At 41.0% G+C, this 12205-nt stretch overlaps 1 protein-coding gene across 1 annotated transcript in view; it reads left to right on the top strand.

The window, feature by feature from the left end:
• Window positions 1-12205, top strand: part of rapgef5a (Rap guanine nucleotide exchange factor (GEF) 5a) — a 49208-nt gene that overhangs the window by 23332 nt on the left and 13671 nt on the right. Inside the window, exons 6-11 of the mRNA XM_031729254.2 lie at window positions 389-470; window positions 622-670; window positions 806-879; window positions 4297-4476; window positions 10482-10627; window positions 11574-11674. Of these exons, the coding sequence (XP_031585114.2) occupies window positions 389-470; window positions 622-670; window positions 806-879; window positions 4297-4476; window positions 10482-10627; window positions 11574-11674 (632 nt within the window). The remainder of the gene's footprint in view (window positions 1-388; window positions 471-621; window positions 671-805; window positions 880-4296; window positions 4477-10481; window positions 10628-11573; window positions 11675-12205) is intronic.

Here is a 12205-nt window from a genome sequence, read left to right as displayed (position 1 = left end):
TAATTGGCAACTTTGAATACAGGTAAAACAAGGTCACGAAAAATTCTTGTGCACTTTCACGTCATTTTACAGTGAGATTTCTCATCGGTTGGTGTTTGAGAACTTGTTGTGCCACCTTAATGAAGTCACTGTAAAATTATAATATAATAAGGTTCCACCACAACAAAGTCAGCTTATTTAATTTAGTAAATAGGAAAGTGGTGATGTACCAATATCGCTGCTATTCAGACGAATAGAACCAATTTGGATCTGGCTGTAGTTCTTTTCTTATTAGACCAGGGGGCAGTGTAGTGAGAACTTTAAGAAGAAACTTTTGTCATTGTGGGGTGTTTTATTTAAACTTTATGAACCAGTTAGTTACCAGTAAAGGTGTTTCTGTCTCTCCAAGGTCAGAGGAAGACTCTGAAGGCAACAGGGACATCTGCAGTGAGATCCTTCAGATGAAAGCTCTTGAGAGACTCACTTCTACGGTCAGTGTGGCAGGGTCAATAACTATCATCATCCAATGAGATAAACACATAATCCTGAAGCTGAAAAGTGAAAACTGGATTGTGTTATAGTTCACCAGATATGTTTGTGTATGTTTTTGTGGTGTAACATCTTCAATCTTCTTTCTTATAGGTTCAAAGTGAGTTGGCGGCTGCTCTTGCGCGAAAGACACGTAAAGCTTGTAAGTACATTTAGTTGATGCGTATGTGTGTGTGTTACCTTTTCAACGTTTCCACTGTGAGAAGACAGAATGAAAAGGACAATGTCATGTTGTAAGAAGAAACGCGTTAATGTGCTGCTGTTTGATTGGTTACAGTGTCAGAGCAGGACTCTGAGACAGCAGAGACGAGCCACCAGGAGCCTCGAACGCCCAGCGAGGAGAGCAGTCCGGTAACACACACAGACAAAAACGTCTTTAACCCCCTCTTTTTTTCTTTTAACCATAGTCTTGTCCATCAATTAATTTTTCAAAGTTCATTTCATTTAAAAAAGAAATCTGCTCCTTCGACAGTTTGCACTTGCCTGAAGTAGGCCTACAGCCGAATCAGTTTGCGTTCTTGTTGCATTACTCTGAAGAAGCTATTTCAGTGTCTAAATAGGGCACAGTAAACACATTCTAGTAGCTCTTGCAACCCTAATGCAACAACACAAAGTCTCAGCTCAAACACAGATCCCCTCCAACATGAAGAGATAAAAATGATAATTGTTTTGCTCGATTTATTTTTTTCTCTTAAAGGTTGCAGGTTGAATTTATGTAGTGGTACACGTGGTTGAATGTAGAAAACAGGGTCAGAGCAGAGGGAGCTCTACATAGTTTGGTCCCAACTATGTAGAGCCAGAACTTCTTTCTCTCTATCAATTATTCATTCTGTGGATACACCGGAGAAATGAAGAAAGAGCAGGAAAACGGGAGGAAGAACAGCTTTTAAACACAATTACACACATAGTAATGTGTATGGATGGGTGACAGATTAAAGGAAAATCCATATAGCGTCGTAGTGAGGTGCTGGGTCATCATGCACCACTAGAATAGCTTCAGTGCTTTTTAGCATTGGTGTTTCTTCCTGTGGAGGAAGAAACATCATTCTCCTGAAGGTTATTCCCTAGTTGGTATTTTGATGATGGTGGTTTAGAGCACTGTCTAAGGCTGGGATTATACGTGCTTGAAGACATGCACATGGACAGCTGCAGATATCACAAAGAAGTAGTTGTTGTCAAGTTTGCCTGGAGGATGCAAGTGTAGTTTGTAGATAGTACAGTTTGATACAACTAGTTTGTCTGGTCACAACAATTTGAGGGCATGTGAAAGTGCATGGTGAGCTATTCACCCTCTCATAATAAATATGTGTGTCTATCAAATGCTAAAAATACATTAGCCTGACATCTTGGTCCTAAGCCTCTCCTAGGTGGGATCATCTGGGGTGACTGCAAAGGCCGTAGCATATTAAGCTTGTGATATTGGTAATCAGATAATCATTTAGTGACCATTCGTGCCCCATGCATAGAGACATTCTGGAGGAGACTACTGCAGTCAAGACAGAAATGCTTCATCATAGTAAAAAGGCACTTTGTATTGACCCATCCCTCCTAGATGTACATAAACTATTTCATACACAGAGCCAACGGATCACTTCACATTTTACTTCCACTTTTTAGTTTTTGGCTTGTTGCACTTCAGCTTGTTTTGTTGCCTTGTGATGTGTTAGATGTCTCTATTATTTTCAGTTTAAACGATGATCAAAAAATTTAGAGGACTAAAGCAGATAAAGTATTCTTTAAAGAGTCAAAATGAGAGAAAATGTTTAAACATATTTATATCTTGCTTCTGACTGCAGCAATTCTATTAGAACTTCTTCAGTTCACCGGATGTTGTTAGTATGTGTTTGTGTTGTGCTGTTGTAGCTCAGTTGTTGCTCCTCTGTGGACTTTTATATTTCACATATACTGAAAAGCTAATTGACAGTGACACGTTCTTTTTACTCTCTTGATCCCTCCTTTTAAATATCAATCCACAAAGTCTAACCGCATAGCGTTATTTTGTTTGAATATGTCATGTTATCTGGATTTTGGCAGCTTGGAAGTGAGTTCTGGCTAACATAGTAAGCTATTTATGAGACAAGCTCAAATTTTCATATTTGTTTTGTTGGCCGAGGAAAAAGAGAAAATATCCAAATGAGCCCAAACACATTGTGAATTCAGCCGCTTCGAAGTAGAGCTGTTCTTAACGAGGAATCGTCTGCTCCACTCTCATTCCTCATTCTGCCTCTCACTGACTACAAACGCATTAAACTAGTTTTGCTTTAATTACCAGGAACAAATGAAGTGCATAATTTAAATGAATTAGAGTCATTTGCAAATGAATATAGGCACTAATGTACATTTACAAGTAAATGATGTAGGACTTCTCACTGTGTTGGTACAGTCGTGAATGCTGTGGAAACTGCTATGCAACCCAGGTGGATACAGCGAATAGTGAATCTGATCCAGACATTACATTCATCCTGCAGGAGCTGTTTAGGAGCTGCTGCAGACTGTAGTGGTAACATAGGTGTTACATGTTACAATAAACAAGTACAAAATGTATGTAACAACTGCAAAATGTATAGGATAACAATGTGAATTTCAACTTTCATTTCCTTTGGCGTACAATTTTGTTTTTAACCTATGCAGATATTTTGTTAAACTCAAAAGGCACTAAAATATAGCGCTTTCTAATTTAGCTTAAACACTTGAAGATCATAGAAAAATTAAAGCGACTCAAAGAAACAGGCAGACAATTCAAGTACACGCAGTCGACAACGTTTTATCTTGGTGTGTCTTTGACAGGAAGCTGAAAGCAGGTTTGCAGGAAGTAGTAAGGGACATGGCACAGGGGTTGTGATATAATGTCTATGTGTACGTGGCTATTCTGCCAGATAAGTGGTGCCATTGGGGGAAGGGGGGTGTTTTCCTAGTAAACAAAAATGAGCGATGTTCTGCAGGGGTGTGTGTTACCCTCTATTGGAACATGGCACCGTGGGATAGTTGAGCCCACAGGAAAGGATACCCACCCACCCCCAGCCAAATGAAACATACCCCCCTCCCCTTTCTATCTCTCTTCCAAGGAAAATAAACAGACCAGGCTACCAGCCACTGGTGATAACCATCATACTAGCAGCCTGGGGAGCACACTCACACAGTAATGTTTTCTATTGTCAGGTATATCTAGGGACAGAAGCACTCGTTTCTCCAGAATCCTTGAGCTATTTCAGGGAAATATGTTCCTGTTTCGTTTTCCTTTTTTAAGACCAAAGTGTTATACATTCCTTTTCATCTGCTTTTTTATTTTATCTGCTTGCTAGACTACCAGGACAGTAGCAGATTTCTGTACTGACTATAGAGGGGAGGAGACAGACACCACACTTGCACCCTAGCACACTATTCTCACACAGACACCCACTCCCGCCCACTTATACTACTAATCACACACTCTCACTCCTTCTCCGCCAGATCCTCTGACACAGAGCAGTCAGACTGAGACAAAGAGGAGTTCAACAGATAAAAAGGAATTAGTGAATGTAATAGATAGAAAAGAATAAAGAGACAAGTAATAATAACAGGGAGAACGAGATTAGATAGAGAGAGCTAGGATTACCACATTTTCTTATCCTACTCACATGGCTATATAGGGGCAACAGAAAACTTCTAGTGTGTTTCTGGATTATGACTCAACTTTGTTGACCTCCATTCATCAAAAATACTCTGAGTGTTTCTACAATGTCTTGGGACTGCGGGCTGAGATATGTCTTCATGCCTCCTGTGTTGCAGCTGGGAGGTGTGTGTACTTTGCGGGACAGCAGCAGCAGCGGCGGTGGAGGGATGGGCACCGTGTGCGGCCGTGAGGAGCTAACCAGCCGGCTCGGGCTGGAGGCCGTTCAGCGGCTGGCCAAAGACGGCTGTCGGCTGCTGCAGAACCACAACTACCGTCTACCCGACAGGAACCAGGCGGTGAGTAGAGAGTGCTATAGTTTGATATTATAGTACATCTTATAGTATCGGCAGGATTGCTGACGTTGTCTTGTGAACTCCTACCATGTAATCTGCAGACAGAGTTGTGGCTGCATGCTCAGTGTGAGTGGAGAGTAATGGACGTCATGTGGTTAATGCTGTCATTACTGTCATCATTTTTAAGCAGGCACACACACACACCTCAGGTCAGAGTTACTCATGGATTCAGGTCAGGGATCATGTGAGTAAATCCTCCTCAGCACCATCATTATTGGTGGTTCTGTCCACCTAAGGGATAGGCACGCATGCATGCATGTATTTTCCAGCACGCCTGGCCTTTTTAGGCCTTTTCTCAGTACATGAGGGCACAATTCTGCACTGACATGCACACGCCAACTAAAGTTATCACTGAAGACGCCCAGAGCTTGGCTTCATTCAGATCACTTTACTTTAAACATACACCAGTTCTGTAGCTCATTTAATGTGGGTGTTAATAATGGCTTAGTGCATCGTGATCTCATACTCTTTTTACACGCTGTCAAGTACTGTGTGTGTGCGTGCGGATGTGTGTGTGTGTCAGTTTGCTGGCTAGAGCTTATAATCATTCGTGGGCGCTTGCATGTGTATGTTCATGTGCTGCTTGCCCTGTGGCAGGCTGAGTCAGAGTGGGCTGATAATGAGCGGGGTGTTAGTGAAGCATTGTACTGTATAATCCTGCTCTACAGTACACCTGAGGGCCGGAAACGAAGGAAATGCAGTCACATTTCACCCTGCATCACCGTGGTTGTGTCTGTTTGAGTCTGACTGAAGCCCAGCCTTGGGGATTTTCTAAAGTGTGCATAAATTTAGTTTCATTTCTTGAAAACGTACACAATAAAAATGTACTGTATTTTACAAGAGCATTGCTGCTTTATCATGTTTTCTATTTAAGGAGGGATGCAAGAGAGAGATCAACTGGACTCCTACCTAATCATTGTGCTCTAAACTTTTAGGTATAAATATCATTAAATCTGTATTTAGACTCTTGAAGGGTTTATCTCATGTAACATAAATCTGAGCCAGTATAGCTTTAAGTTACTGTAAGTAGTTACATGTGGATAAACCTTCTGTCTCTTGCCCTGAGACAGCTGGAATAGGCTCCAGTCCCCTTTATGATCCTGAATAAGATAAGCGTTAAAGAAATTGGATGGGTTGAAGATTAAACTTTTCTTCGTATTCGTCTGTAAATCATCACAAGCGATGACGGGTGATGATTCACAACAAGTAGTTGCATCCATTTATATGAGGATTATTCAAATACTTCAAGCACATTTTCTTTATGAATTATTAGTAGAACTGCAAGCAGATGTTTATAAGATTATATGCAAGTATGTTATGTGTGGTTGGTACAAAGATAACATGATATAATCAGGAAACAATATTTTATCTAAGTAATATGCTTAAATAGAGGTACTGGGAGAAATTCATGGTAAAAACTTCCTACATGGAACGCCCATGTAGTTTATTGATCCTGCAGTCGTGCCCATTTTTTACTTTGTCAGAGTAAACAGAACATTGTTTGGTTATTCCAGGATGTCAAACAGAAGATTTCTTTACATAAATGACGCATCAGCACTGAAAGCATTTTTTCTCTACAAAGTATAATTTACATTTAAGGTGACTTATGGACTAAATCGTGTTGAAAAGAAAAGTGCACTTGTTCATATACCAGAACACAAGCAGTATAAGGTGCATTACTGGCCACATTTCTTATTTGATTTATCCCTGCCTTTAATATTATAGCATAAAAGTGTGGTGTGACATCCCCAGGTGTTGCTGTACAGCACTACAGTGCAAGCAGTTTAAACTACATGTGACCAATACGTGTGTCAGTTTCAAGCCACACAACATAATAAATGAGTAAAAACATATTTTGAAACAAAGATGCTTTGCTATCTTGATTTAACTCAGTTGGCCTTTTATTCGTAGGTGTTATTATTTCAGCTCATCGTTCAGCTTAGGCTGCAGAATTTAGCAGAAACCAAAGCTAGACGACCAGCTCGATACACAACAGAAACCATTCTCCTTTTACTGGGTTGTCATGGTGATTTTCTTTTTTTTTTGTAACAGATAAGCTCTGACAAACCAGTGTGGGCTGTTTCCATAGTGATTTAACTCCTGTGTCATTGCATTGCTTTGGGTTTTTCCATTTCTCAATAGTCATTTCTGACTTGCATTTTTGTTACTCTTCCACATTTAATCAGCATCAGAAGTTTCGAGAGGTCCACCTACACAAAGGGTTCATTAATGCTTTATGTGTGTCCCACTATGTGTGGTTGCACATACTATCTGTGTGCTGCTGACTTAAAAGCATTGTGTGTTATACTCTTATCCATTATTTCCAGGAATCAGGCACAGAGCTATCATAACAAAGATATGGCTTGGCCAGTGTTGACACACACATACATTAGTAGGAACAGGAAAGGAACAGAGAGTGCTTCCTTTAGGCTTTGCATGGGCATCCACCTTTCCTCTGAACAATATTACGTCATGCTGTGTGTCTGTGTGTGACTAACTGATAGAAACAGTGAGGGTAAAAGAGACTTTCAAATCCTGTACAAAGCTATATTTATATAATATATATATCCTTCATTTTTCACACTCAGATTTAACTCTTTGACCCTGTGACGAGTGCAGCGTGTCCCCAGGTTTCCGAGCTTTCTATTTTCTGTTTCGACTTCTCAAACCTTTCGAGCATGAAGTCTGCACAATTTGGAGACAGACGGGGGGCGAGGGAGCGGGGGGACAGGAAAAATTGGGTGAACGCAGGAGAGCTGGAAGTACAAATGGTTTGAGGAAGGAGCAACAAGAACAGGAGGAAACGGACCGATACACCTGTTAGCAGAGAACAAGTGACTGTCTAAAGAAATGTCAGAAGCTTTTTTCATGCCTTCGAGACATTTCAGAAATGTCATGTCCACAGTTTTTACCTACAGTTTTTTTTATCTATGCATTAGTGGTTGTTATGTTGCTGTTATTAGTAGACAGTAAAGTAAAGAGACATTGAAACAGATCCATTATTTATTTGTAAAGCTCTCTCTTTGTCATTGATGTGTAACTGCCTGAAATCCCCTTTTTTCCTTTCATATCAGATGTTTTGCTAAAACGCACGGCAGCTTGATTAAAATGTTTCTGTTTTTTTTGTCTTTTGTAAATGTTGCTTTCTCCCACACTCCTCTGTGTCCCTCACTTTACTTCCCAGGCTCTTGCCTTTCATCTATCGTTCCTTTTTTGTTCTCACTGTCTTTCTCTATTGCATAACTTTCTGACCTATCCTCTCCACAAGTGCCCTTTTGTATATTTTTACTTTTTCATGCCTCTGAGTCTTTTCCATGGCTACATTAAACGTTTTTTCTTGCATTTTGCCGTTTGCACTTTATTCTTACGGCGTAAACACGTATGTGAGGTGTTGTGTGCATGTTACTTATTGTCCAAGTGTTAATGCTGCAAGTTTCACTTTGCTGCATTTTCTGAAAGCTTTTTGATCTTGACTGTGTGTGTGTGTGTTGTCTCACTGCCTTCCTCCATTCTTGGCTCAGAGTTGTTTTCCTTGGCATCTGTGTAAAGAATGTAAGTGTTGTCGGAAAGATCAACCGCTTTCTACTGAATCAGGAAGGCAGAACATTTTCTTCTCCTTTGTTTTTACAGTAGTTGTAATTGGTTACATAATGGGTCTCTTTTTTTTAAAGTGTATTTCTAGAGCACTTTATTATATATCTGATGGTGCAGAGTGACAGGAAGAGTCAACACAGATAGAGAAGGGGGACTCGTGATAAAGCCGATCCCAGTCTCTGTTCAGTGGCGTGTCCCCTTTAGACCCTTAGGCCACCAAACTTGTTATCTCGGCACCACATCAGGGTCGCTGGGCGCGGTGTCTGTGCCAGGCCATTATGTGATTAATGATGTTTTGTCAGATGAGCTGTCACTGCTTTGCTAATATCCTTTTTGCATTTTTGTGTTGTTAACCCTTCTGTATGATTATTTTTAGCATGTTATAGAGGAAATTAAACATCATGTCATTAGGACTATGTCCTTTTATGAAAGTCCCTGTTCTCTACAGGTGGATGGTGTTTTTGTCTGCTTTTCCGGTCTGTGAATTCAACTCAGTTTAGTGTTTGTGTTTATCTCCAAATTTAGATAAAGTTTAGCCCTAGGGGATTTCAGAGTTGCATTCCTTGCTATTTTGGTATGAATGTTTTGGGCCTGACAAGAGTTAGGGGGTGGTGCTCAAGTTTCTTCTGTATAGAATAATTATATCAAAGTTATTACGTTGCTAAGTGTTTTGGGGGTCTTAAGGTAACACTTAATGTTATATAAAGTAGAAGAACTAAGCAAAAAATCCCCCAAAAAACAGTGCAATGAAATATTTATTTTCATGTTGGCTTATCACAGTACGAGCTCTAAACGTGGAAGTGTGAGGGTTGAATACCTCTGGTTTTGTCTGTTCAGGTGCTCAGCCAAGATAGAGTCTACTATTCTAACATGTTGGAGGGGGTGTAAAGGTACCATCAACCAGCAATTATCATTCCTTTAGAAAAAGAATTAGACACGCTACAGTACACTGGATATGATGGCTGCTGCTGCACATCTGTGTCACACTCCCATAGAATATGAATCACTGAAACATGTCTGCACACAAACACCTCTACACACGCACACACAACACTTTGGGCATATTGTTTTGTCTGACACAAGTCAGATCCCACCTGCTGTCTCTTGGGATCAGACTGATCCTTTCATCATACAATACCAGAGATGGTGTATGTCTGTGTGTTGCTCTCTGCTTCTCTGCAAACTTGTCTCAGTTCTTTTCCTAAATGTTATACAGGTATGTGTGTTTGTGATTTCAATCAGCTTCAGCTGAAATCTCTATATTTTCACTTTAGATACAGATCGTTGCAAAAGCAGTTACTATCTAGTGCGTTGTTCACACTTTTATGAAGCGTAGCATATTTTTTTAGTTCTGGTTAGTGTTGTTTTCAGAGGTTTGGTTATTTTTTATCAGTCAGTGGAAATGTTACATCTAAATTGTTAATTTTATGGCCAGCTAACGAGAAAAAACAGCCTTGCACTGACTCTCTGTGTCAGTTGTGACTGCTGCTCAGTCCTTCTGGCTGCGACAGAGACTGCAGCGAGCATCTGGAGGAGAGACGTCGCTTCTTTATCTATCCTCCTGCTCCTTTGATCTCTCTCTCTCTCCTCTGCTTTTCTCTCTTCTCCTCAGGCTCTTTCTTATTGTGCTCCTTTGTTCACCTGGAGCTCTGTTACTGTTACACTGCACTGTCATAGCAGGAGTCTGCGTATGCGTGTATCAGAGTCGTGGATCAAGTTGCTGCACATTTATGGAGCCGCAGATCATTTAAAGCTGACATTCATAGATGTCCTCATTGTAATATAATTCTTGAAATCTTTCTAAAGGCAGAGGAAATGCAATCCGTCCCTTTGACGCTGCCAACACAGGCAGTGTCTGAAAGTGTGGACTAAAACTGAGGTGTGAGTATGTCTGCTTATGTGTTGGAGAAACGCATAATAAGGGCAATATCTGAGAGGTTTACAAAAACTAGAATTGCATGCTAGCTGCTCTCTTTAATAGAATCATACAAACCATATTTTATATAATTATTGTTTTAAATGTATCTTTCACTTTAATTTTATATTATTTATTGAACACCACATAGAGACCACAGTTATAAGCTAAAGGAGGCCGTTAGAGACCACAGTTATAAGCTAAAGGAGGCCGTTGATTTGCTTAAATGTTTGGTAAAAGCAGATGGGAAATAAACAAAGTTGGCAAAAACCACAAAGAGTGTCCAAATCCACTACAGAGTATGTAAGAAAGTCACATGGGATGCGTTGTATTGTTCCCTGTTCTGTCTGAAATCTTGCATCTACTCCTTTAATCGCCTTCCAGCAGTTTTGTCCTTGCTTGACTTTGTGTTTTATTTTTCTCACATTTTCTCTTTTAGGAGGCAGTAGGAAGGGTTTGTCTAAAGGAGAGAGGTCGGGACGTATTGGTGTTGCGGAGAGTGACATCATCAGTGACATCGCCATCAGACAGGCCCTCACCAACATCGTCCGGGGGCGGGTCCAGAGAGGAGGATTGCGACAAGAGGTTGGTCCCTCCTCCTGCATAATGAGGGCCTTCCAGACTAACAATGGCAACGAAAAGATAATTATAGTCCTCCTGTGTAGTTTTTTTAGTTTTTTTTTCTTTGGAATATCAAGTTGCAGACACACACTTTTGCATATGCAAGCAGAATATCAGCAGGGCTGTCAAAAATCTGTGGGCGTGTGTGTGTTTGTCTAGGATAATGTATGCTTTGGCTTCTGGCAGAGTGCAGGAAGGAGAGAATGGCTTTTTGTTTTCAGCTGGAAGAGGAAAAAAGATCACATAAGACTGGTTTACTTCCTTCCACATATCAGTGTGTTTTAGGATCATATACTGTATGTATAATTACACATCTGTGTTCCTTTCCAAGTGCAGCTCTTCAAAGTTGATTTCTTTGACTTGAATACACATAGTGCAACATACCACAGTCTTTGACCTAAGGCACAATGCAGGGAGTGTCAGTGACAGGCAGGTTAAGTGGGTGTGTGTATTTGTGTGTAAGCAGTTTTCAGTGTTTTCCGTAGACGTTGGTTCTCTGTCAGAGTTACTGTAGGAGCTGTCAGAGAGAGGGTTTCAATCTCTGGAGCTCTCGGCTGACAGGAGCAGACAGCAGAGCAGTTTACACCCAGAATGAGCGACCCTCACAGGGCTGAACTGGGAATAGTTTAGATATGAAGATGACCTCTGAGCTAGTCACGCTTGCAGAGGCAGAGGAGGATTTAGATGAAGATAGTGATGAAGACGATGACGATGAAGAGGAGGATAGTCATGATGATGATGGGAGCAAGTCAGAGATGTGTGCATTTAATGTTCCCCATTTTCGCTACATTGATGACGACGACGCGGAGGAGAATATGGACGAAAGCAGGGTGGGAGGGTGGAGGAACAGAAGTGGTACTTGGTCCTCTTGCTATAATGAGGAAGATACCTGCAACTCTTCATCTTGCAGGTATGTGGTGGTGTCCGGAACGCCGCTCAAGATTTTGGAGCATCTGCTAAGTGATCTGCGATTGGATGACCAAAGAGGGGCACCAGAGAACAAGGAGAGCGGTGAGTTTGGAGACATGTAAACACAAACACACGCATTTGATTGTCCTTGAAGCTGTAGTCAGAGGCATGTCTTTGTGAAGAACCATCTACATAATGGCATAAACATAAAGGTGTAGAGTTTAGTTGTAACACAAGTCTTAGTATCTTGTGTTAAATGAGGCCCCACACCTCTTGCCAAGGACTTTGTTTCCCAGCTGCACAAGTTACAACACAACCCAGCCCCGACCTCTCTGTCTCTTTTAATTTCCCCGAAGTTGGGGCAGACCTGTGAGGTATGAGCATTTCCCTGCTGTGTTTGAGCCTGTGTGTGGCTGCATGAGTCAGCCCTCGAACCATATCCAGGTGTGCGTGTATGTGCATTCATTCAGCCATGTCAGTGGCCACAAATATGAGGAGCACTCAGGAGGTTAAATGCTCTAATGGGTTTGTGAAATGATTGCCACGGAGTGCTTTAGGCAGTTGTGCTGCAAACGATTTCAGTGGACTGTTAACTGTCATGTCACATATACACACACCTTAAGTCTAGCTTAT

Source organism: Oreochromis aureus, linkage group 22 (assembly GCF_013358895.1).
Source record: "Oreochromis aureus strain Israel breed Guangdong linkage group 22, ZZ_aureus, whole genome shotgun sequence".
Classification (NCBI taxonomy): domain Eukaryota; kingdom Metazoa; phylum Chordata; class Actinopteri; order Cichliformes; family Cichlidae; genus Oreochromis; species Oreochromis aureus.
Note: the sequence above shows the minus strand (reverse complement) of the source record. Positions and strands in the feature narration are given on the sequence as shown.